This window comes from Musa acuminata, chromosome BXJ3-8, assembly GCF_036884655.1.
Source record: "Musa acuminata AAA Group cultivar baxijiao chromosome BXJ3-8, Cavendish_Baxijiao_AAA, whole genome shotgun sequence".
Classification (NCBI taxonomy): Eukaryota; Viridiplantae; Streptophyta; class Magnoliopsida; order Zingiberales; family Musaceae; genus Musa; species Musa acuminata.
The window spans coordinates 1,040,615-1,067,763 of NC_088356.1; the positions used below are offsets into that span (position 1 = coordinate 1,040,615).

Genomic DNA, 27,149 nt, shown 5'->3' on the forward strand with positions numbered 1-27,149 from the left:
TGCCTTGTTGTGTTGACTGGAATATTCTAGCTAATAAGGATTGCCTTTTGGTCGGTTTGCCTGTGCAAACTAGCACAAGCCAATTTTAGTCTCACACTGCCAAGGATTTGTCATCAGAGTCTCAGCAGGAAACAGCCTCATGCAGACTCCTTTTGAGTATGGAAGTACCAACAGGCATGTTTGGTACTGTTGATACGGTAACCTTCATAGCAATATCTGATTTTTTATATCCTCTGAATGAACGTCTTCATTTTCTGTGTTTTAGGGTCAACATAGTCATGCTTTTTAAACTGTATGCTTTTCTGAGAGTTGTGGAACCATTTACCAAGTCACATACATTGGGCATTGCGTTTTTATGATATCACAGTTTGTGATAATTGCAATGTACATTTGTTTCCTGGTTAAAGTAACATATTAAGTTGGGGATGTTAAGAGTTACAGGACTTATTCCCTTTCTGAATCAAAGAATAGCAAGAAGCATATCATAGTTTTATTCAATGTATAGAGAATGGCCATCTGAACTAAATTATGTTTTCATGACCATAATTTAGTTCAAAGTTATGTGGACATGACCATAACAATCGTCACTATCTATATAGAAATTTGTAAAAGACTTAGATGTTGCTTCCACAAATATGATTTTGTTGGCCAATGAAAATGTTATGATTTTTTTAAATTTGTTTGATTAAAAAAGAAACTTGAGGCAACAAAAAGGTTTCTTGTTGGTGTTCTATCTTTTCAAAACTAATCAGGAAGTTCCATCAGATCTGAGGTAAGATCTGGAATTTATAATGCAATCCTGCAGAATTCTGCACTGTGATGACATTTTGCTCCGTAATCAAGAATATTTTTTTAAATCAATTGGTTTGTGGTAGATAAGTCCAATCATTTATCTGCGACCTAAATCTTTTGGAATGACTTAAGAATCTGATCCATTTTAATCAGTGTGTATTTCTGTTCATAAACATCCTAATGAGGAATGTAATTCAATCTAGTGTTCTTTTTGTCATGGCATTGTGATATCAAGAACACTTGGATATCATGAAGCTGTTCCTTAGTCTCATTTTGGATTTCATGAAGTTGAGTATAATTCTTTGTTTTTTCTGTTTATCCAAGTGTTTCACCTTACCCTTTTTGTTGCTTTGCAGCATGGGTTGGGAAGGAGGCAACTGTAATCCTATGACCTTGTGATGAACTTGATATCTGGAAACCCAAATTACTTTTCTATTTAGATTTTGGCAAGTCAATAATTACCAATCCATGAAGCTCCTGTCTACCATGTTATTAAAAATATTATCTTGTGAGATGGTATATGGATAGCACTATTTCTCTGTTCAAATGCAAGATTATGTGACATCCACCTCTCCAAGAAAAATATATGTGATCAGCCTTCTTTTTTTTTTTATTGTGTTACTTCACAATTAAAGTCTCAATTTTATGATGTAAATTAGATCAGAGTTTCTTTTAATGGGTTTCAAATCCATTGCTTTAAGTTAGCTGATGTCCCATTTCACCCCCCAAAAACTAAGATTTTCTTGAACCAATGAGAGTTTATTCCGAACTTTTTCTGTAATTAAAATGATTGACAATTCAGGCGGCCCGGCCCAAGATTACAGATGAGGCCCATCATACGGTTCAAGTTTACCACAGAGAGAAGAAGAGTGGTGGAGGCGGGACCGCCTTATCTGATGGATTGAAACCCCCGCCATTTGTTCGTCTTCTGGCTTCTACGGCGGCCAAGGAATTGAATCGAGCGAGCGACAGATCATCAAGGGACGCTCTCCTCCCCACAATGGGCTGACCGACCCAAGTACGCCGAATGCCGCTGCCGATGCCTTCCGCTGCGCTCTCCTCCGCCCTCTCCCCGCCTCCATCTCCCGGTGGCCCGCTCGGCCGCCGCCCTCTCCTCCTCTCAACGACGTCGGCTACGACTTCGAGCTCCTCCTCTCGTCCGCGAGCTCGTTGCCGCCTTCTCCGCGCTCGAGGTATCCAACCCTTCTCGTCCCTCTGTGCTTTGATCGTTGTTTTGATCGTTTTGTCTACACGCCGCGACTCTATACGACGTACAATTCCTGGACTCGTGGGGATTGTCCATTGCCAGTTCCTCATTAAAACTATTTCCCAATTTGATTTTGCCCCGTCGTTTCACTACGATGTGATTCAAATTTCACTCGGGGTAGGTCGAGCGTGTGGAGAACGTCGATCGGTTCTTTATTTAGACTTGATTTAACCTGAGCTTGGCCGTGTCGACTGCATGCTTGATGTTTGATGAAATGGTTTTCTTGGTGTTGGTCCATTCAAGTCTGGGTTCTACGCAGTACAAATTTGATTCCAATGGTGTAAGTCTTGGACTGGATCCCATCTTCAATGAGTCTGACCGGAACTTTACATTTATCCTTTTGTAAGATGGTGTTTGGTGTCGTCCAGTGCTTAGCACCTGATCTTGGTGTGGTTGTTGAATGGAGAGCAACTTCTCTTCACTGTCATCTTTGGAGGGCAACTGATTTTTCTTTCCCACAACTCTGCTCTCCCTGTCGATGCCATCGCGCCCCGCACTCCTTGCCGACACTTCCCTCGCACTCCCTACCGATGCCGTCATCGATCGCTACCCCACGCTCTCTATCAATGCCGATGCTCCCCCCTCGCACTCGCCGCCGCCTCGACAATGTCCCCCAAGAGGTATAATCCATTTGCAAAGGGATGATATAGAAATATTAAAATTTTTTAAAATGGGGTTATAAATAGAGAAGAAGAGGAGGAGGATGAAAAAGGAGGAAGAAGAAGGGGAGGAGGAGGTGGAAGAAGGAGAAGAAGAGGAGATAAAAGAGGGTATTTAAGTTCATCTCTAAGGGGTGGTTTAGAAATATTAAAAAAAATTAAAATTAGATTATAAATAGTAAAGAGGGGATTGCCAGTAGTGATCTCCTTAATTATTTCTGTGACTTGAACTCTCGTCATCCAAATCACAAATACTTGATAGGAGTACGTTTAAACAATAGAGACATTATTTTTGTTACTCGAACCCTCATCATCCAAATCACAGAAGGGTAATCTTAATATAGTACCAAAGCTTGCCATTCATAGTAAGAATTATTTGTATGAAATTGTGGGACGGGAATAAGTGAATCAGCCTCATTCTGATCCTGATCAAAATTTTCCAAGGTAAAATTGGTCGAATACGATCCAACTAGACTAGATCAGGCCAGTGAACCATGTGTCTGGTTTAAAATTGTCATCCTTACCAAGCAATGAGAGGACACGGAAAGGTCAAAGGACTTGTTATGCATTTGCTGCATATAGATATGCATATGTATCTATGTACATAGGCCTTTGTTATTGCACAAACTTGCATTTGTATCTAAATGTGCGTGCATGTGTGCTTGTGCTTGTGCTTGTATATGCATGGAGCTACATATGGCAATGCTTCCTGAAATGAGAAGCTTTTGCTTTATGCTTGATGCTTCTTGGCTTGTTGTTTCTTTGTCTATAGTTTCTTCTGAGATTTCTAACAAGTTGATCTATAATCATACAGTCGTGGATGGGTCTAAAGAAACTGAGACATCTTTGGACTTTGCAAATGAAAGATCTGAATCTGACAAGCTAGTTGATAGCATGGACTTTGGCGAACTCTGCAATGAATTTGAATGCATTAGTAGCCCTCAGGTGGAATCAACAGCTAGACAACTCGCTCGGGATATACTAGAGATGCGAGAAGGAAATCGTGCCCTAGGATCTTTTTCAGTTTCTGTCAAATATAAGGTAATTATTCTGGATAACCTATTCTAAATAATGAATAGTTATGAGATTAATCTGTTCTGGTTACCTGGAGAGCTTTCAAAAATTATATTTTTTTTGTTTGTCTGGATTACATTGTATAATTTGGAGAGACCATCAGAATTCTCTTTCAAATTTTTAGTGACAAGAAGTGGTAAAGAAAGTTTTTTTCTTTTCTCATGTTCCAAAACTGTTTAATAATGACATCTTGATGCCTTTAATTAATGATTATTTTAATCCTACAAAAATTAGTTCTTCCACCTTTGTAGATGTCTTCAGTGAGGTGGATGTTTTTTCCCCTAGTGGCTTAACATTATGGTTCATGTTTCTATCTTGTGGCTTTTCCATGATTTAACTGTTTTAGTTTTCTTTTTGCTTCAAATATGTGTTTAATTTTCCGAAATGATAACCATAACATTTACCTTTGGTATGAGTTGCCTAATTTTCATCATCAAGTGTAGAATCCTTCACTTGCTTGATTATTTGGAACTAATAAGCATTGTGATTCAGTGATCATAAAGAAATTTATTGGTTATCTAAATCAAGGTTGTGATCTAGTTCAGACCCTGCTTTGATCTTTGTTCCGCAGAGAAGATTAATAAATTAAGTCCACTTGCCTAACTATGAGCAGTGTTATTTATAAGCAGAAAATTGTTATATGATTGTGAAACTTGTCCTGGATGTTTGTTGTTTTTCACCAAAAAATCTATTCATTTCCATGCCTAGGTATCATGGTGTAGACTTCATGTTGATGCAGGATCCAGTTAGGAGCTTCGTTGGGCGTGAAAAATACAAAAGACCTCTTTGGGCAACTGATGCACTGGAAAATCCATCAGTGGTAAGACTTTGTACTGCTATTATCTCTTTATAATTTTGATGGTTTGCACCATTATCTTTTACTTTATTTTAATCTAGAATCCAGAGCCCATTGGTCAGGGATGCCTGAATCTATAATTCTTTGAGCTGTCTTAGTTCAAATTATTCCCCATCTGCTTAGTAGCTTATCGACAAAAAATTGCAGTGTCAATAAAACTGTGTTACTGCTGTGGGTGTCAGTTTCAGTTGTTGTTACTAATAAGCACAAATTTCATATTTTTGTGAGCAGAATGGCAGTTGAGATGCATCTATTGAGCTTTTAACTGTGATGCATGTCTCAGACGGTGCAGGAAATGGTAATGTTATCGACTAGTGTACTGAGCATAAAGTGGACACTGAAAGGGAAACCTAAAAACCCTGCAATTGCAAGCATAGGAGGAGACCTACAAGTTGGAGTGGACTCCCGCTTCACTTTAAACCAGATAAGTGGCCAAGTTATTGAACATGAAGAGTCATGGGATTTGTCTCAATCATCTCCTGTTGCTCAGTGGTATTTCTGGATTTCCAGGAGATTGTTCTCCGTTGTTGAATCTGTCAAAGATACTGTTGATGTTGCTAAGAATACAGCAACACGCTTGTCAACCCAAAAAGAGGACTTGGAGATCTACCCTGACCCTTCTGGTGATCCTACAAAGGTAATCTTTTCTGCATATTTCCATTAAAGTTCCCTGAACATGTATCTTCTTGTTTTGGCAAGCATGGAAAAAATGTCTCATTCAACACATGCACATGTAACAGTAGTTTAGCATAAGAATGTATGTTATGATAACTGCAGAAGTTGGTTGCGACTGATGCTTGAGTATATATGTATATATATATTTTAAGACTAACTATGAGCTTTTTTTTTTTTTAAGCAAAAAATTTTATTGAAGTTAGAAGAACACAGCTAGAGAACTGGACAATCTACAAGCATTGTCCTCTTTACAGAAAAATGGAGAGCCAAGAGGTTCTCCCAAAAGAGCAAGCTCTAGGTATATAGGTAAAACATGAAATCTGCATAGTGTTCATCAAAAGCTTGACATCAGCAATGATACCACAGAGAAACCAAGGAGTTTCCTGAGGGCACATGCCTGAAAACTAAAAATGAAGATTTGACTGGGCAGTTGCAAAATCTGACCTTATTTCTATTAAGTCGAAGGGATCATATGTCATAGGAGATGACAGAAAGGATCTGGGTGATCTTGGCTTTGCTAAAACCTTCCTCTTCCCTAAGTCAAGTACTCATAGACCAGGAGCCAAAGAACTTAAAGCGAAGCCTAAGTTTGCTTTGAGGTAGGTTCCAAAAAGTAGTAGCAACAAGGCATTCAAGAAACATATGAAAGGACGAATCAACGTGCAGCTTACAAACAAAGCAAGCTTCTAACTAGTGGTGGAGTAGGTGTGCAAACAAATCAGATGTTAGGAGGTGATTTTAGGAAGTTTCCAATGGAATTGTTTAACCTTTGGTGAAATAGAAAGCTGTCATATCACCTTCCAGCCTTGTCAGCCCTCATCTCCAGAGTTTGATTTGATATACTGATAGGCACCCCTGGTAGAAAGAGAGGCCAAGGGATTGGATTACCAGATCCACTTATCATTATCGGGAAATATGAATTCTAAAAATTCTTTCAATTAGGGAAGGATGAAAGAGCTGCTCAAGAATAGAAGCATTTCAAAAGTTAGCAATCAGCAATCAGAAACTGTACAAAATTGGAGTACTCCCCCACATTAAACAGTATAGGCCAGTGACTAATAAGGGTGTTGTCAATCCAAGGGTTGTTCCAAATATCGGTGTTGACACCATTACCAATCAGCTTCCTAAAGCCTCTTCTAATGCTCCTGGTAAGGTGGTTGATGTTACGCGTGGATTGAGAGAGATTCATTGAGGCAAGGTCAATCCAAGGGTGAAGTTCCCCCATATTTGGTTCTAAGAATGTGAACGCGAAGAGTATATGATTTGTTAAGGATTGACACGATTCGCTTGGCACAAATGGACTTGTTGACTGTTAGTAGGTCACGAAGGCCAAGACCCCCACAATCCTTAGGTTTAGAAATGGTGTCCCAACTGATAAGTTTCATACGGGAGGAAGGGTTTGAGTTCCAAAAAAAATTCCGAGCAATGTGAGTCATATGATTAAGGATGGAATCAGGGATATTACAATTGAAAATAAGGTGGGTCTAGATAGAATTTATAAGTACCATCTTCCTAGCCTAGAAAATAAGACCCTTATACTATCCTTGGACCTGAGAAAGGGCTTTATCAACCATGACGTTTTGAAAGCTTAAGGGAAGGTAGCCAAGGGAAAGATATGAGCCAAGGTATTTTATGGGCTAGTGCCCTTCCCTTATGCCCAGCGAGTTGCAACCAAGTGTCTGGAGGTAGGTAACACATTCTTGGAGAAATAGATGTTGGATTTGTGGAAGTTGACTCGTAAGGTTGGTAAGCTTTTGGAAGATACCGAGGGCCTTAAGGACAATGGAACAAGATTTTGGATTGGCATGGAAAGCAATAAGAAGGTTATCGGCAAACATTAAATGCAATATGTTCACCCCCTTTAGATTGAAAGGGATAATTTGCTTTTGAGCACCAAATAAAGATATTAAGGAGGAGAGGATATGTTGAGCAAGAATAAATAGGTAGGGGGAAAGGGGGTTCCCTTGTCTAATGCCTGTGCTGGAACTAACCAATTAGAAAGAGGTCCGTTAATTAAACATGAGAAGGTGGGCGAGGAGATACAAGCACGGGGATCCATTTGGTTAAACTAGAGGAAGTTCATATGGTGAAGAGATTAAAGGATCGCATCCCAAGAGAGAGAGTCAAATATCTTTTCAATATCAAGTTTTAGGAGGACAAGGGGAGACTTGCCTTTCGATTTAGAAATAGTGTGGACAAGTTCATTAGCAATAAGAATATTGTCATGTATAGTTCTGCCCTGAACAAAAACTGATTGCTCTGAACTGATAAGATTTTGGAGGAAGGGTTTGATCCGGTTTGCTAACATTTTGGATAGGAGTTTGCAGACCACATTGCAAAGAGCAATGGGTCTAAAGTCCTTAACCCCAGGAGGGTTATCTTTTTTAGGAATAAAGATAAGTAGTGTTTTCCCCAACTCAAGGGGAGACAATAGTTGGAAGAGTGAAAAGCAGAGAATGACCATAGAATGGAGGTCTTGAGTTTAAGCTAGAAATGTCGAGAAGATTCAATATTGAATCCATTGGGACCTAGGCTCTTCCCAAGGCCCATTTGGAACAGGACAGTCTCAATTTCCTAGAGAGAAAAGGCTCGGTAAAGGCTAGAGGAGGATGAGACTGGTAATTGAGGAAGGGTTGGGCACAAGGATCAATCAATGGGATTGTTGGGGGGGTAGAGGCCCAAAGAGAAGAGTATCCCCGGGCAAAGGAGGAGATCATCTCCCCAAGATTATTGGTGGATGTGTCATCCTCCTTAGTGAGAAGAGTAATTTGGTTTCTTTTGTGTCTGAAGGAAGTCATTTTGTCGAAAAACTTAGCATTCTTATCACCTTGCTTAAGCCATTGAACTTTGGTGAAGTTGACGATTAAGGATCATAAGTTTATTGTGGAGGGATGGAATTGGCTAAGTTCCAAATCAGAGAGGGATTCACAAGAATTCTTTAGTTCCAGATCAGCTAGCTCCCTCATGGTTTGCTTAATAGAGTCCTTCAGCTTGTCGTTGTTGGCTCTTTTCCAGTTTGTGAGGGAAAGGCTAAGGGAGGAGAGGTACTAGTGGAGACCCAACATGGGATTAAGGAGACAGAGATCTGGAGAAGAGTTGAGAACAAGATCATTGATTTCATCATTCAAGCCAAAAGTTTTCAAACCTAAAGATCGGACGATGTCTAAAGGTGACAACCTGATGTCCAGCCTTGAATAAAATGGGGGAGTGGTCAGAGAGGACCTTGGGGAGGTGGGAAATAGAACACTCAATAAACAAAGAAATCCAACTTTCATTAGCCAAAGCATAATCTAAGTGAGCATCAATTTTATCTCTACCAAAATGGCTATTGCACCATGTAAAACGATTGCCAACAAATCCCAAGTCCAACAAACAGGTTCAAAAAAGGAAGTACTTCAAATCCAAAACAGAATGAGATAGAGTGAATTGACAACCACCAAGCTTGTCCTCCAGAGAGGCAGTGAAATTTAAATCTCTGCACAGAAACCATAGAATCTCAGACAATATACTAATGGAAAGAAACTCATTCCATAAAGCCTTGCGCAAAGAGGGAAAATTACTTGCATAAATGACTAAGAGAAGCCAAGGGGGCATTCTTTTGTATTGTAAAACTAAATTGAGAGCTTGAGGGTTTCTACTCATGGTTTCTATCCACTAAGGTGGCTTTGAGCTTGTCCGATATCCACAGCATCATAATGCTGCTAGATTTGCTGGCTTTGGCTTTCCCATTTGTCGGATAAAAGCCCTGAAACCATCCTCCTGCAGATGAGTTTCTAAAAGGATTAAATAGTTCAAGTGATAATTGTGAATAAAATTAAAGATGCCATGGCTGAGAGAAGCCAAGCGGGCATATTTTCATATTGTAAAAATGGAAAGAAATTACTTGCATAACGGGATTATCCACACAAGTTTGTGTAGAATCCAAGGCAATTGCCCTCTCCAACTATTTCTTTTTTTTTTTCTTTTTATGTTTGAGGGAAAGCAAGAAATGCTTTAGACTTCCCTGAAGGGGGTGCATCCGAACTTTGCTGGATGGTTGGATGGCTCAGTGATGACAAACCATTCTACCCCTAGATCACCCTCCAAAAGATCACCATCCAACAAAGCTCCATCTGCTATCTTCTGAAATGCAGCGGTAATCTTGTCCACCAGAGCATATATAGGGGAAGTGGAGTTGGATGTGAGGGGCTACCTTAAGGAGGTTTCGATAGCATGGGGCTGAACCTTGATCTGGAAGTTGTCAATCAAGAGGGAATGTGATGGCGGGACATTGTATCTATTGAATCCAGAGGGGCAAATGGATTGGAAAGAGGAATAGGATTCCGGTTTTAGTAACAACACGGGGGAAGTAGGAAAAGCGATTAGGGTCCTAATGAGAACCAAAGAAACTTCTATTAGTCCAACACCCTGACCATGTGGCATGCTCAGGGACCGCAAGGGTTGGCAACATAAATTGCCAGCCTGGAACCCAACAGGCGCTTGGCTCACCAACAGAGGAGGGGTGGGACTTGAGGGAAATATGAACTTGGAGTTGCAACATATAGAGATTAATAATCCAGTATATCGAGAATATGTAGTTTATCATATTTAGGAGAGAAAGCAAGTGTAAAGTGTTATAAGAGTTCTATTACTATGTTTCAAATTGGGCAAAACAAATTGAGCAACAAGCTATTTATGTTGCATTTGATCAGCATGTCTTGTCATGAAGAACACAGCATAGTTTGTCACTGGCTTCAAGGGTTTGAGAGAAGTAGCCTTAAAGTATACTTCTTTCCAGGCCTTATATTGGTGGAACCATCTTTCACTAGTATGGAAATGTTAGTTCTGTTAACCTGTGTGATGATATATCCCCATAAATTATTGTAACTTATTTAACTTTATAATAAAAATTAGTAATTGATAGTGAAAGCTAAAGGCCTTAACTCTGACCTGCAGAGTTATCAGCTTCCTAAACTGCAGACATACAACTATGTAAGAGGTCTAAGAAACCCAACACAAGCATAAGCTAGATGTCTCATGGGATTCCTCAGAGAAAGAAAAAAAGTAGCAAGAGAGAGAGAGAACGAAAGATTGCCACTTAGAAAACTTGTTGGTAAGAACATCAGGATTGAAACTTCAAAGTAGTATTAAGCTAAATGTCACTTAATCATCTGTAATCTTTGCTCACATTATAACTGGTCCAGTCATCTATTTGACATTTTCATTTGATGCCCCCCATGATGCTTTTGTGGATTGCCATTTTGATTTGGGTTGACCCAACCTTTATATGCAAGACTTCAGAGCTTCTCCCTCATTAACTTGTATTTCCTCATCCCTTAACTTATAGTTTTTGATGTTCCCTCTTAGAGGAACCCTCCATGGCCTCCATTATTTTGTAGGTGTGTGTGTCTCTGTTCCGCGTTTGATTCACCTGACACAATCCATTGGCAATCACCGATATTTCTTGCTCATATCATTGTCCTACATAGTATAACTACTATCAACTTCTTGTGAACATGGAAGGTATGCAAGAGTGCATTCACTGTGAGGCCATTTGTTCTACGTACGTCTTGCTCATATCATTGTCTTACATTATTATCTTACATATCAAAGAATAATTAGTTAAAAGTATATCGGTTGCAAGTACTCTCGCATTAAGGTGATGCGATAGCTGATCAAGCCCATTGATGTGTAATGTACATTGAAAATGTTAAAATTTACTACTTAGATTCATTAATCATGAAACTGACATGTTATTTACTTGGTTCAGTTCTTTCAAAGGGATGATGACTTGCAGAGAGATGCTTATCAGATTGCACTCTTCTTGGCCGTAATATATCTTGTTGTACAGTTTCTGAGGACGACTCTTTAAATGTGTAGTTGACTTCCGAACCTCACGAAAATTTTTCAAAGTCAAAATCCAAAAAAAAATATATGTCCAAAATCCAATCATGTATGTATCTTCAACCTTCTATTGTATTATAGATGATGATCATGTTTTCTAATTTCTATACGAGAGGACATGTCAATATATCCTTCGAAGAGTTCATCAGAGGATCACAATGTATGGATGGATCTATTCTTGCAGGGTATAATTGTATAGAATCGTTCTAACACTGTTTTTTACGACATGATCAAAGCTCGGTGCGATATTTCGCATCCGAGGATAGCACTATATGGTTGCTGACGAAAGAATTGTCTGCACGGCAAATGTGACAAGTACCAGTTATAATAGACTGAAAGCCAACGTGTACTTAATATCATGTGGGAAGAGGAAGAGGGAATCCACATCCACATTTTAGCTGCAATCCTAAACACGACATGCCCGATTATGAAGGTGGAGTAAGCAACAAAATTAATAAGTAATAAAAAGGAGTAATCAACAAAATTAGTAAGTAATATAGATAAATAATAAATAAGAGAATATATCGGATTTATAGTGGTTCGGTTGACTTACGTCCACTCCTGATTTCTCCTCCGTCAAGACCACTAGTATTCAATAATGATATTCTTTCAATGGACGAAGACCAACTACTCTTTTACAACTCTTTGTCTTTTTCGTTCAGGAAAAAACCTTTACAAGTCACTCACTCCTTTAAACATAAATCTAAACTTAGAATAAGAAGAGAACTCTCAAAGGACTATAACAGTATTTTCTTATATCACAAGTGTTTTTTCACTTTCCATACTTTGTCAAGTAGGAAAATATAGAGTATTTATAGGCCCCAAATGACTTCAAAAATAGAGCTATAAAGTGTCTTATCCCGAGTTTCTGGAGTACTAGCGATACCATCGCCTGCTCCCCTAACAATTGGCGGTACCATCGCTTACTCCCTTGATAACTTGTGATACTATCGCTAGTCTGAGCGGTATGATCACTTGACAAAGCCTCGGAGATTGAGCTCCGACAATACCATCGCTTGACAACATTAATTGTCGACGGTACCTTGCCTAGTCCGAACAATACCATCGCCCAGACAAATTCTGGGAGGCCGAGCCTCAAGCAATTCCAGCGGTGTCATCACTTGACGTGGGTCCAAATCACTAAATAGGTCAAACAATAGGCCCAAGTCAATCCTAATTAAGACCCAATTGGCTACTATTTCAGTTAGTACGATTACTCTCAAAACTAACTCAAATTAAGATCAAACTACGATAATTAAGGCTTAAACAATTACAATACAAGCAATCTTAGTTGTCTAATATGTCGTTTGTTCATCCAAACTCCCGATGAACTTCCGACGCATCGTCCGAACTTTCGATTTCGATATATCGCTCGATCTATTGACATGTTGATTCTTGCAACATCCGATCTTGATGCAACGTTTGATACTTCTGACTCGATATCCGATCTTTGACTCCGACCCAACATTTGATTATTTTACTTTAATTATTTTATCTTTTCATAATCATAGTTAGTCCTATATCACTTTTATCATGAATTAGATCATAAATTCATCACTTGATTTTATCATCAAAATCTAAGATTCAACAAAAGATTCATTGTCCTTATAATTCCCCTCCTTCCATAGCCGAGGGCCCTAAATGATATGGCATTGGTCGTCGGCCAGCCACCACACACCCTACGCAGATGCTTTCGATAAATGAAGACAATCGAAGTGAAGATAAGATTCGACGGTCAAAAACTTTTTAACATCCTCATGTTCTCAAAGACTTTCATCAGATTCTTATCAAAGATTGACAGGATCCAAATATATGATAAAAAAACATTTACGTAAATAAACAAACAAGATACTCTATGCAAGGACGCACCACAAAACACATTCCCAAAGAACAAAAGGGTAAAATGATTCTCGTGTCGAATCCCAGAATATCCACACAAGTCTCCGAAACGAAAGCTAGGCGAAGGTGAATATTAGAGAAGGGAAACAGCACAAATCTGTGATAACGAGACAATTCTTTTGATGCATCTGCATCAAAATGACCTCAATCACATCATCTCTTCCGAATAGCACCATAGTTTCTGGTTACCTGCAACATACAAGAAACAGGAGGACCATGTAAGCATATTCTGCAAGCATCGAAATATATGTGGCCAAACTTGTGGAACTGCCAAACTGAGTTCTCGTGGTACATTATGGTCTTTCAGGTTTAAATAACTTGCACAATTAATCAGAATGTGTTTTTGTTTCATTTTTTCAGGGTTTGATTCGTTTATATACCACTGAGAGGTGATATTGGGTAAATTTTCAAGGAGACCGGACTTAGATGATGCACATCCACAAAATCTTATTGATCTTAAAACCAAGATAATGGCACGACATAATCAAAATTTAGAAGTGCCATTTCAAAACTCCTATGAGACAATGCGTATAATGCAAAAAGAATTAATGTTCCAGGGTACACATGATGTGGTCTCGTAACTTGTTTTTCTCAATCAATCAGGCTTGCCTAATTTGCAGAATAGAAGACGATCTGATATCAAAGTACATACCTGAGGCTGAACTTTCTTCAGTCTAGTTGAGATATCATCCTCATCGTCATCGTCATCGTCACCATCCTTGTTCATAAGCATGCTCTGGATAGAAGTAAAATCTGATTTCCGTCCCCTCTTTGCAGATGATGTGGAACCTCTACCTCTTCCTCGAGGTGCAGCTCTTTTCCGGCCTTTGTCTTTCTTAATTTCTTCAGGTTCCTTAGATAAGGAAAAGAATTGAATTAAAGTTAGAAGCATAAATTGATATTCGAAAAGTATAGACAAAGAAAGGGAAACAAAAACAGAACGCACAGAATTCTCAACAAGATCATGTAGTTCGTCCCTCTCTCTTTCTTCACTTGATGGAGAGTCAATTCCTTCATCCACAATACTTCTAGTCGCAACAGATGCAGAGCCTGATGTTGATCTACAAGTACAGAAAATGGAAAATTAATCATGTGTCGGAATAGATGAAACAAAATACAGTCACGGAATCCATGTATAGAATATAGGATTTAATGCAAGGTCTGTCATACTGAAGCGTACCGCCCATACCGGGCGGTACGTACCGGTCCGACAGGTTACCGATACATGGACCGTCCGGTACCGTTACAGTGCTACAGTATAAAAAAATGAAATTGTTCGGTACACCAGGGTGTACCGCTCGATACGTCCTGATGTACCGCCCGGTACACTGGTACCGTATCATACCGAGCCTGGGTCGAAACGTCGGTACGGTACGATACGACGAACCTTGATTTAATGAATGGTGCGTAGCAAAAATGACTAGAAGCAGAACAGAAAAATTCAAAGTTTTAACATAAATATATCATCTGACAATCACATGGCACAGAGCATGCTGATTGAAACAGTACCTCTCAGAATGGCGGGTTCTCATAGTTCCATCTAGAGTCATCTGCTTTAGACTGCTAGAACCCCTGCCCCTGCCTCTCCTGGAAGCCCCACCTCTTCGTTGGGCAGACTTTGAAATGGAGAGCATCTGCCTGGTATCCTCTTCATCACTAAAAGTAGGGCCAGTTGCATTCTCGTTTCTAGTGCCCTGGATATACCGACATTTGAAATCATATACAAGAAACAGATTGTTCGTGTATTTAACTTTATTAAATGTCTGGATTGGTTCATGCTATGCAACCTGAATGTTCTGAGAGCCTGTTGTTGTTCGCATGCTTTCCTTGGAACGCAGTGACCTTTCCTTTACTCGTTCCTGTAGAACAGACATTTACTAGGCAATAACATCTATCTTTACTGATCATTTGGCCATCCGGTGAACATGATTAATAACATAATGCACATGCCTGCATGCACTCGCCCACTTTGACAATAAGGTTCTCTTCAATTTTTAAAGTATCTGCTTCAGCAACCAGTTTGTTCTGTACAGACCCAGATCAATGGAATTAGTAACACTTATCCAAGCTATAGCAATTGAAGAATGCACAATTCCAGTGTTATCTTTCAAAATAGAAGCAAAAAAGATTACTCGTGTTTCCTCGAGATTATTCTGCAAGCAAGAGTAAAAAGCCATCTTGTCATCCTTGCTTACAAAGTCGTGCAATGCAATATCCAAATCATTAACTGGAAGTATCTCCATTTTCTGCACAAGCAGTTGCATTCACAAACAAACGTCATTGGATCAATGGCCATAGTCATCTACTATAACAAACAAGGTAACCAGGAGGTCAAATGCAATTGTTGGACTTCCAAAACAATTTAAGAAAACAAAAGGAAAAATTTACCTTGTCATCTTTTAGGAGCAGAATTCAAAATACCAATGCCACAAAGTAGATATGGTTTCGAATTTATTTTGAAATAAGATAAGCAAATAATCGTTTTGTGATGCATATTCAATATCCCACACATTTTAGGTACTATACAAATTTGGCTACTTCTACTGCCATGGTCCCTGAGAGGGGCCAAAATACCCATTAACAAGATTAATACTTACATCAAGAGGAAAGATCTCAATCAAATCAGATCTGAAGAAATGACTGTAGGAGGGAACCACCATTCTTTTTTTTTTTTCAATTGAGTAATTAAAAAGAAGTTGGATTTATATAAATTACCACGCAATTATTCATCGAGATAGCAGTAGGAGGGAACCGACTCTTAGAAAAAGAAAACCAGGTAGGTCTTGAATAGTCTTTGTCTAACTCATTGGACTATCAAGTAAAATTTTGAGGGTACAAATGAGGTACGAGATCGCTCTAGATTCTTATGCTACGACATAGAATAGGACAAACCACAGGTTTTCTCAGCTTTCTATTTGCAGCTTAATAACATTTCAAATTTCATCACATGATCTTAATGCAATTTTCAAGTCAAGAAGTCCTTTCTTCTAAGGCAAAAGTCAGGTTGCTGTTATTGCTCGTAGGCCCTTCTGATTCAGGCTATCACAGTATATTTCTTCTCTTACTATCAGGAATCATATTCTTTTGCTCTACATTCCATTCTTTAACTACCTTGGTCAAGGTTAAAATTTGTTCATTGCAAAAAATTAAACTTCATAATCTAATGTAGAACCCAAGTTTGTAAATAATTATATGGATCAGATATTGAGATAACAATGTCCACATTCATTTTCTTTTTCCAACAAACAAGCATATGAATCAGCTTTTCTGAACAGTACTAAAGAAAGCATATTGGTTATGTACAAAAGCAAGCATATGAATCCATGTGGGACCCTATCGACAAGCTGACAGAACTAAATCATATATAAGAATATAGAGCAACATCTAATATTACAAAAGATCATGTAAGGTACAGGCTGTAACTTGGACATGAGGCTTGTTGAGGGTTGAGAATCTTGACCAGACACCAACTTGTATTTGGTTTGGTTAACCCACAACTCATCCCAAACCAATTCAGACTAGTTTAACCTATTCCCAGGTTGAACCCAATAAGTCTGAAGTGTTTACTATATATTTGTTTAGTTTCAGATTTTATTAATTATTGGTAATATAGAACACATGTAAAGTGTAAACCAACCCCTTCCAGCCAGACCTGACCCAACCCACTGCCAAGAGCCCAGCCTGAAGTTTAGGTTAGGTAGGATGCAAAAAATTTCACTTTTGCTAAAAATGGGGGCCTAAAGTCTCGAATTGTTAGGGGTTTACATCATGGTTCATCTTATCGGTTTGTATCGGTGTATCAACCAACTATCGATACGATATGCACCGAGCGATACCGAGCATACCAACACATGGTATATGGGAGTGTACCGATATACCACCCATACCGGTCCACTGTTGAATCAATACGTACCCCCGTATTGAATGGTATGCTACAGTATGACAAACCTTGGTTTACATTAAACCTGGACCACCTTTCCCAATCTGCAACTACTAATATGAAAAAGGTACCTTTTCCTTACATAACACCAATAACAAAATGCAAGAAAATCTCTCAACGTAGATTGTTCCATAATTAAAAATATCTAGAAGCTAACCTACCTACTAGATTTCCAGGAAGTTATTCTCAATATTAAGTGAAAGTCCTAATTGACAAAGTTAAGAATCCTATTTAAACTTACAAGGAAGTGGTTAGCTCAGATAGATCTGCAACTACTTATAAGTGTTTTAAACAAAATAGTTCTCATAATTATGACATTTAAAATTAATAGTAATACTTTCAGTTATATCTTTGGACATTGAAGAATGCACATCCAAATTATTTAAGCTGTATACCCATTCCTTGTATCTAGAACCTTTTACATATCATTATATCATAGATTAGTGCAACAGTCATCTCATATACTAAGAGTCATAGCGGCACTAGCTGCTCCGTACTTCAGTTAAAGCAACAAAACTTCACATAGAATAACTTGAAATTTCCACACAAAATTTTCATATAATAAATCAAAAGATAAGTGTCATGGCTAAGGCTCATGAGGATAAAGGTAAAACCTGAATAGAAGTGGCTTTTAAAAATTTAGGAATTAAACAAACAACTACACATCCATTTGTGAAACAAAATTGTGCAATTGTTATAAGATACCAGTAATTGAAGTCAACAACACAAGAATTGGAAAGTTCCAATAAAAATACCAAGTTACTTTCAGCAACTAGAGCCTCAATGTTTTGTTGATTTAGTTCTTCTGGACGAAGTTTTTCGGACGCATCGATCTTTTCTACAATAAAATGAGAGATATTAACTCAAGACAATATCGTTGTTCAGAAAATGATGGAAACAGACAAGGATCTCATGGTAGCTGTTCAATTTCAACAAAAAAATTGCCACTGCAGAAAAACAAACAGTATTCAAGAAAAGAAGAAAGCTGCTGCTAGTAGTTTAGGAAAATCAATGATCTGCGTAATGCGTAAGGAAACTTATAATAGACAAAATGGACAGGAGATATGGACTTGAAGAAAAAATATTATAGTTACTAAGCACAAAAAAAATTAAGCACTTATAGTTTGAAATGTCAATCGAGCAAAAACGGGTCTCCTTTTTTAAGTTAGAGCATACAGAAAATTCCATAGGAACTTAGAAGAACATAGATATGAACCATGTATAAGAATGTTGTTATGGTGAAGTTCAGATAGGCATAGCAATCGACGAACTCAATAGTATAGCACCTGGAGCACCATTATGATGAAGCTAGAAGTCCCTACAATAAACCCAAGTAAGTTATGAATTGGATTTCTCCAACTGTGCATGTAACTTCTAAACAAAGTGAAGAAAGACTTGGTAGATCCAGCACTAACAGATCCCACCATTTGCAAAATGAATCTAAAGAATGTATTGCGTTCAGATCAGTGATTGCAAAAGGCGCTCGGGCGAGGCGAGGCGAGGCCCGAGCGCCTCGCTAATGACCCAGGCGGCGCGCTTCAAACAGGCGCCGCCTGGGCGCTCTCGATCCAACTAAATCGATATAACCCCAACCCTAACCCTAACCCTAACCCAACACTAACCTGCTGCCGCTGCCGCTCTCGATCCCGATCCCGATCCCGATCTCGTCGCTCGCTGCCGCTGCTCACGCCTCCTGCGAGCCTTCCCGCTGCTCGCGCCTCCCGCGAGCCCTCCCGCTGCTCGCGCCTCCCGCGAGCCCTCTCGCCTCCTGCGAGCCCTCCCGCGAGCCTTCCCGCTGCTCGCGCCTTCCGCTCCCTTTCCCGCTGCCGCTCGCCGCTGCCGCCGCTCGCCGCTGCTGCTGCCGCTGCCGCCGCTCGCTGCCGCTGCCGCTGCCGCCGCTCGCCGCCGCCGCTGCTGCCGCTGCCGCCGCTCGCCGCCGCTGCTGCTGCTGCCGCTCGCCGCTGCTGCCGCCGCTGCTGCTTCCTCGTTTCTCCATCAGGCTTAGTATACTCTTAATATTAAGTTTATTTGAATTTTGAAATGATTAATTTTTTGTTAATAGATTAATTATATATTATTTTGATTTTAATGTTATTAATTTTTATTTATTTGAAATTATTGTTAGGTTTCAACATAAATGGCAAGTGCAGAAAGCAACTCAATAGAGTCTCCAATGGTATCAAAAAAAGATCCTGCATGGAAGTATAATTATTTGAAGGATCCGAAAGATCCTAATGCAGTGACTTGCATATTCTGCGATAAGACTACCAGAGGTGATATTTTTCGTGCAAAACAACATCTAGTAGGAAATTTCAAGAATGCAGCAGCTTGCAAAAAATGTCCACCTGAGGTAAAAGAAGAGTTGCTGAATTATATGAATGAAAAGAAGACACAAAAGAATGAATCTTATGGGAATTTACCAGAAGACAATGTTGAACATATCAGAGATGAAGAAGATTATTCTACGAGTATTAACCCAAGTGAAAAAAGAGTATACGACAAAAAGGGAAAAGAAGTTATGAGTACTAAGAAAGGTAGAAAAGGACCGATGGATCTATATATGCTTCAAGGATCCCAGAAACAACAAGGGCAAGTAGGAGGCTCAAAATTGAGACAAACAAATATAAGTGATGCTTGTGATAAAGAAATAAGAGGAAGAACAATTCAGCACATTGCTCGCTTCTTCTATCAGGCTGGTCTTCCCCTTAGTACAACTCGTTTAAACAGTTTTAAGGATATGATTGAAGCTATTGGAAGATATGGTGCAGGATTAAAACCTCCAAGTTATTATGAGATGCGAGTTCCATTGCTGCAAAACGAGTTGAATTATACAAATGACTTGCTAAAGGGTCATAAAGAATCATGGGCAACACATGGTTGCTCTATTATGTCAGATGTTTGGACTGACAGGAGGCGCAGGAGTATAATTAATTTTATGGTTAATTGTTCTTTAGGGACTATGTTTGTGAAGTCAATAGATGCTTCATCTTTTGTAAAATCTGGAGACAAGATATATGATTTACTTGACAACTTCGTGGAAGAAATTGGAGAACAAAATATCGTTCAAATCATAACCGACAATGGAAGCAACTATGTTTTAGCTGGTAATATTCATCTTTTGATTTTGTTAATTATTTTATCTTCAATTAAGTGTGTTAAACTCTTAAGTCTTATCATTTTTGTTATCCTTTGTCTCAGGTAAATTGCTTGAATCAAAAAGACAACACTTGTATTGGACTCCATGTGCAGCACATTGTATTGATTTAATGTTGGAAGATATTGGAAAGATTTTAGAAATCAAGAAAACCTTAGAAAGGGCAATTTTTGTTGTTGGATTTCTTTATAATCACATTGGAGCTTTGAATATGATGAGAGAATTTACAGGGAATAAAGAATTAGTGAGACATGGTGTTACCCGATTTGCTACTTCATTCTTGACATTACAGAGCGTGCATCGTCAAAAACATACTCTGAGAAATATGTTTACCTCTGAGAAATGGGTGACAAGCAAATGGGCAAAAGAAGCAAAAGGCAAGAGGGCTGCTGATATCATCTTAATGCCATCCTTTTGGAATCATGTAGTTTATATATTAAAGGTAATGGGCCCTCTTGTTCGAGTTCTTCGGTTGGTGGATAATGAAAATAAGCAATGGGATATATTTATGAGGCTATGGATAGAGCAAAGGAGACGATTAAAAGATCCTTTAATGAAAATGAAGAAAAATATGAGAAAATTTTTACAATCATTGACGAAAGATGGAATTGTCAACTTCATCGTCCCTTACATGCAGCAGGATATTATTTGAACCCTGAATTCTTTTATAAGATTAAATCTGTTGGATTTGATGCAGAAGTTTTGGGTGGGTTATATCAGTGTGTTGCAAGATTAGTTCCCAGCATTGAGGTTCAAGATAAGATTATTCATGAATTATCTTTATATAAAAATGCTGAAGGTCTTTTTGGAATTCCAATTGCTGTTCGATCTAGGACAACTACCTCTCCAGGTATTAATAATTTGATATAATTAATTATATATATATTATGTTACTATGTTATTGCTAATAATAACATAAATTTTGCAGCTGAATGGTGGAGTCTATTTAGAAATTCCACCCCGAACTTACAGAAATTTGCTGTCAAAGTACTTAGTTTGACATGTAGTGCTTCGGGTTGTGAGCGAAACTGGAGTGTCTTTGAGCATGTAAGTATTACTAAATATTTTTTATTTTAATTAATTTATTTATTTAGATATATGTATTAATATATTTTTAAATTATATGACATGACAGATTCACTCGAAGAGAAGAAATCGGTTAGAACATCAACGATTGCACGATCTTGTTTACATAAAGTATAATCAAGCTTTGAAGACTCGTCATGATTTGAAAAATAGATTTGATTCAATCTCATTGCAAGATATTGATGATTCAAATGAGTGGTTAGTAGGAGAAATGGGTGCTAACTTGCAAGATGCTGAAGACGAGCTTGTATTTGAAGATGATAGATTGACGTGGGGAGACGTGGCAAGAGCTTCAGGTGCTGGAGAATTACAAACATATACAAGACAGATGTCAAAGAGAAAAATGAGTACAAAAGCATCAAGCTCGGCTCCTGCTATTGTTGAAGACATAGAGAATGAAACATATCTTGATGAAGAGGAAGGAATCGAAGAACAAGAGGAAGAAGACGAATTCAATGAAGATGATTTGTGTGAAAATGACGATAATGTTGAACAGCTTTTGTTAAGGTTCAGATTCCTCTTGTTTATCCAGTTATTCAGTAGACACCATGCCATTTTCATCTAAATATAAAAGGATAATTCAATGATAACGAAATTATAATAATGAAGCACTAAAACAAAAAAACACTGTACATGCAATACAATCAAATATTAGTATGGAGTACGATAAAATTAGTACCTTCAACAGATTGGCGTTTCTTTGCAGCTTTGGAAAAAATGAGAATGTCTTGTGGATTAGCAACCTATATGTAGGAAAAAGTTAAGCATTAGCATATAAAGATTACTCATTAATATTGGTGTAGTCACTCAATTTGGACACTGAACATACCTTCCCTACGTATTTCTGGCCAAATCTCTGAGGGTTAATCGTTGAAAACCCAGAGTAATCAACCTATAAGATGAACTTACACACTTTATCTTCATAGAAAGGCCAAGACAACTATAAAAAATCAAAATAGAATATTGTCCACATTTTAAAAACAGAAAAGTGTTAAAGAGGCAGAAATGTATGTGTTCTCACAAGCCAACAACAAACATTCACATACAGAGGGTGGAGAGAGAGAGGGTATTGATGGTGCAACAACCCAAATTATCTCAGGCCAGCCAGATACCCTAGTGAACATGTTTTAGGTGAATTTCCAAGGCCTTAAAGAAGAGATTTATAGCAGATATTTCAGGTGTATTAAAGACAAACAGTAATGAGTTAATATATTACAAAGAAAAAGAACAAAAATATTAATCAATTCTACCTTTATTCTCACCAAGGGTAGTTTGAGCTGTGATCTACTTACTGCTCTTTTGCTACTTTTGTCAATCAAATTTCTCACCTAAGAAATTGAAAGCTTGCTGAGATTAGGAGAACAAGCATGAAAAAAAGTGGTTACCAAATGTTTCAACTTAAATAAAATTTAATCTGATGCAACTTTGTTTCAGAAACAAGATAATTTCTCCCTACCACTTTGTCCAGATGTTCAAGAACGGATGCTTGATCATTGGGATCAATGTCAGCTTCGTCTTTTAGGACAACCTAAAATGTTGATGAGAATATTTAGAGAAATGGATGTCTTAAACACATGATTTGCAATAATCGAGCACCTTACCTCAGCATACTCAAAAGGCCTGACTGACTTTAAAGGTATTTTTGTAGGTCTGTACTGACTGCCCTATATGCAGAAAAATATAGGCATAATCAATGTCACAATGGCTACACAAATGAAGAAGATAAATAAAGACAAAACAAAAATCTTCAACAGCACCACCTTAATCTCCAACATAAGTACATGCTTAGGCTTTGCTTCCCCATCAATCAATGATGTCGCAACTGAAGAACCTGGCTGAGTAATATGGAAGCCCATCCCTGGTACTTCCTGTGTAATTAACTAGATTCAGGAATAGCCTCTATAAAGCAAAATCCGAGGATGAAGCATACAAACTTTAATACCTGTGGATCAACAAGGCATTCATGTTCATGGCCCCACACAACAAAGTCTAAGAAACGAGGTAAGAAGTGTTCGTTTATTGCATTCTTGGGATTTGTTTTGATTCTATGGAGACAAAACAGGACAATCAACCATGGTGTAATCACTAAGTGATATCCAAGAAGAAAGTATCAAACATTTTACATGATAATTCAGAGAAATGTATAACCTATTCTGATGAAGAACCAGGATATTAAACCAATTTGACACAGGACATGCTTCTTGGTGTCCTGGCCTTATCCATTGTACTGCATGTGGTGTCTGTACATGAATAAATAACATCAGAGGTAGAACAGTATTCCTCTACAATATTTAAGATAGACAACATATAAGTTGCAGCAAGAGTACCTGAAACATTCTATTGAGCCGTTCATCACGAATATTTCCAAGGCCGTATAAGGCTACTGAAGTTGTTCCCTGAAATATTATAAATTATTAAATTGTCATCAACACCCAGCCTCAAATCTAAAAGTACTCACCTTCCTAATAAGTATAGGATGGAGTGTTATTTGACCAACACCAGAGCCCCCAAGGACCATTTTACCAAAATAGTTCACAAGATTGCTTGCAGAGAGGATATCAATGGCAGAAAGGTTATCCTGTACAAGATTATGGATGATAAATAATGTTATTTTGTTAAATACAAAGCAAATTTTGAAACAATGTAGCCATCAAACATCAAAAGGAAGGACTTCTTTAGAATAAAAAGTGAACGTCACATATAAAAACTAAATAAGAAACCTCTGGTCGATAATATTTTTTTCCAAAAAATCCTAAAAAGGATACCATCACATGCAATGAGCTTAGGAGCTTGGATAAAATCTAGCAACTAAAGCTAACTTGACTACTTGAGGCTCTCTATCATACATCATCTTGGTCATCCACCCATGTATAAACTAAACAGTACATGTTCAAGAAAATGAACAGAACATTACATAGTGTTTGATGCAACCATGAACCAGACAGATGACAATGCTGGAAAGATGAGTCTCAAACAAGATAACCATAAATTTTCTTTAATGGCACAGCACAGCTCTGATTACAAAACACCAACAGTTCTACTTTTCTTAACAAGAGGTGTTAATTCTATATTTGATCTCAACTAATTAATGAGGAACTCAATAAACAAATTATAAACCGTATAATAGTTGCAAATTACAAGCCACTTGTGCTCTCTGAGATGAATGATTCAACCATACACAAAGAATAGCATAAATGTTTATCATATTGAACTTCTTTATCATACATCTTATAACATGTTGCAAAAAGATTTCAGAAAAAATTAAACACCTAAGAATGCATGTGATCCAAAGATGATTGACCTGGAAGCAGCTTTGCGATTTGAAATAAAAGCTTTTTGGTACCTTCATTGTCTTGCTATGAGATTATATGCACTTTCGCAGCTTTTCTAGATGGAGATCTAAAGGTTATGTATGGAAACACTATAACATAAAATTGGAACTTTTAACATTTGTTTCCTTTTAATTAAATTGGAACTCATGTAGTGTTATCTTATAACTCATTCTTTGAACACAATTAAATGGATCATGACCCTGTACTTCATGTAATCATGATAAAATAGACACATTATTTGAACAAGATCTGAGAGACATAAGGCTTCACACTGTACCACTCCAGCAGGATCATCATGATTCCCATGGATAGTGAAAACCGGTAACCCAACATTGAAATGAGGATCCTCATAGTTGACATGGCCAAATCTGCAAGTACACATAACAAAAGCTTAAGTTTACAAGTATAATGAGAAAATAACTTGATTCTTATCCAAATTGTACATCACATTTATAAGTATCATCGAGTTGATGATGATGTGCAAAACATATGCCATGCAGGAAAAACTGGTTCACGTGAAGTTACTAGCATTGTTCATTTTGTTCCCTTCAACTCTATAGATCGAATGCAATTTTTTGTGGATGTATATGATTCCTTCCCTCCTTCCTAATATAAAAGCAAAATTTAAGGCATGATGCACATCTAGAAAACTCCTTTTTATAACAATATCTTGAATTAATAGATTTCTCACAAACCTTTCATGAATGACAACTAACATTTTACATGTTGACACTATTAATTTGACAAAATAAGAAAGAGACAAATAGGCATCATACACATTCTGGAAGTTCACTGTCTGGTCACTAACAACTTGGAACTGCACCGGCCGATCATTGAGACAGTATCTCCTTAAAGTTTCAATAGTCTTTACTAAAGTTGACCTTGAAGGCTTATTCTCATGAAACAGATCACCTCCAAGAAGAATGAAATCTACCTGTAGTCAAATCAGATTAGTCAAAGTCACTACTCTAATAAAGCAGTGGCAACATTTCATGCTATGTTGTCTATCTAGAAGAGAAGCAACCTGCAGTTATAAGAAGAATGATATGGTAACAAGAAAATGAACTTCAAGTTTCAACTTTCACAGGAAGAGAGAAATGGTCTAAGCAACCATAGTGACCTGCCATTAAATGTACCACTCAGGAGTACAAAAATAGCAGCATAAAGTAGACAATTTCATTATGTGTACATGTAAAGAAATAGTATAACACTAAAAGAGTATCATATTTCAGCAAAAATAGCAACTTTCAACACAAAGGTGGTCACAAGACAAAGTTAAAAACCTTGTTTTGCTCAGCTATTGAGCAAATCTCCTCAAATGCCTGAAACGAATCAAACCTACGTATTTCATCTTTCTCCAAATAACCTAGATGACAATCAGTTGCAATAAGCACTCTGAGCATATTGCTTTTATCATCCCTGCAATATTTGTAAGATAATTAGCAGATAGCTTAACATATGCAAGAGAAATAATAGTGAAGAAAGCAACGACAACAGGGTATAAGCATGTGTTGTGCTGATGACAAATATATCAGCATCAAAGGACCAAAATGAATTTTAATACACATATAAAACATAAGAATATTTGACTTGCTGAATTTTACTCAAATTTCAAAATTATAAATATGACCTATCATGTGAAGACAAAAAAAAAGACTAGCTTAGTTTTCATCAGCTGCATCAGAAGATCACAAAGGATCACAGCTTACATTTTCAAGTCTCTCGTGTGCAGAAAGCCTTGCGATTCTCCACCGCCCTGCACTCATAGCAACCTTGTTATAATTGTTATGTGTTAACTATTTTTCTAGAAAATAGTGCTTAAAACAGCCAGTAAACGAGATAACGCAAGTCCAACAGATACAATCTCAAAGCCTTCACATGACCTCTTAAGAAACTCTAATTCATCAAGTCCTATGCATAGTAGACAACAACATTCAGCTAACAAAACAAAATTGTATCTATCTACAAAAACAAAACGCAACGGTGAACCCAATGCCCCAAGCACCTCTATCTACAAAAACAAAAGTGTACAACTCTATAACATGAGAACCTCCTTGAAAACCTACAACACCAACATTGAAGCAGCCGCAACGAAAGGGTTCATCGCCAATCCTCATATTCTACCGCATTCCAACCGTCTAACATAGAACGTAAAAGAATCGGTCCGAGTAGGAAGAACAGCGAAGATTGTAACAGAAGCGTATCGATGAAGGGTTTATACAACCATAGATTTGCACCTGAAAAGGGGCTCTTTCCACCAATAAAGTTCCGAGATCGAAAATAGTATGGAACATCAGTAGAGGTTCTATGAGAGAGAGGGGAGAGACAAGGAAGCGATTTACCAGTCGCGGTGCAGCGGCGCCGCCCCTCTCGGAGCAGGAACTAGGAGAAAACGACGACTCAGCGAGCAGCGTTCGAGGGAACAATGCTCCGGGAAACACACATTTTGAAGCGTGATGTCTTCCGAGCAAACTGCTTTCGCTACCGGTTCACCATGTACCCTACATCTCACCTGCCTGGATATTTAAGAGC

The 27,149-nt window shown here is 38.0% G+C and overlaps 2 protein-coding genes across 2 annotated transcripts; one reads left to right on the top strand and one right to left on the bottom strand.

The window, feature by feature from the left end:
• The first annotated feature begins 1,604 nt into the window (after nucleotides 1–1,604).
• Nucleotides 1,605–11,354, top strand: LOC103994132 (uncharacterized). Its single transcript, XM_009414438.3, has 5 exons — nucleotides 1,605–1,985; nucleotides 3,533–3,759; nucleotides 4,532–4,612; nucleotides 4,932–5,285; nucleotides 11,073–11,354. Exons 1-5 carry the CDS (start codon nucleotides 1,820–1,822, stop codon nucleotides 11,172–11,174), a joined length of 930 nt encoding a protein of 309 aa, XP_009412713.1. The 5' UTR covers nucleotides 1,605–1,819; the 3' UTR covers nucleotides 11,175–11,354.
• A 1,612-nt stretch (nucleotides 11,355–12,966) lies between these two features.
• Nucleotides 12,967–27,092, bottom strand: LOC135644090 (double-strand break repair protein MRE11-like). The gene is made up of 23 exons (XM_065161524.1): nucleotides 26,960–27,092; nucleotides 26,327–26,373; nucleotides 25,901–26,036; nucleotides 25,394–25,551; nucleotides 24,895–24,985; nucleotides 23,744–23,863; nucleotides 23,613–23,681; nucleotides 23,434–23,525; nucleotides 23,228–23,330; nucleotides 23,046–23,153; nucleotides 22,887–22,949; nucleotides 22,742–22,813; nucleotides 22,536–22,613; nucleotides 22,115–22,177; nucleotides 21,965–22,028; nucleotides 17,801–17,883; nucleotides 15,238–15,351; nucleotides 15,056–15,130; nucleotides 14,893–14,964; nucleotides 14,615–14,799; nucleotides 14,052–14,166; nucleotides 13,758–13,958; nucleotides 12,967–13,294 (listed from the first exon to the last, which is right to left on the bottom strand). Coding segments are annotated over exons 2-23 (2,100 nt in total). The 5' UTR covers nucleotides 26,329–26,373; nucleotides 26,960–27,092; the 3' UTR covers nucleotides 12,967–13,258.
• Between the last annotated feature and the right edge of the window lie 57 nt (nucleotides 27,093–27,149).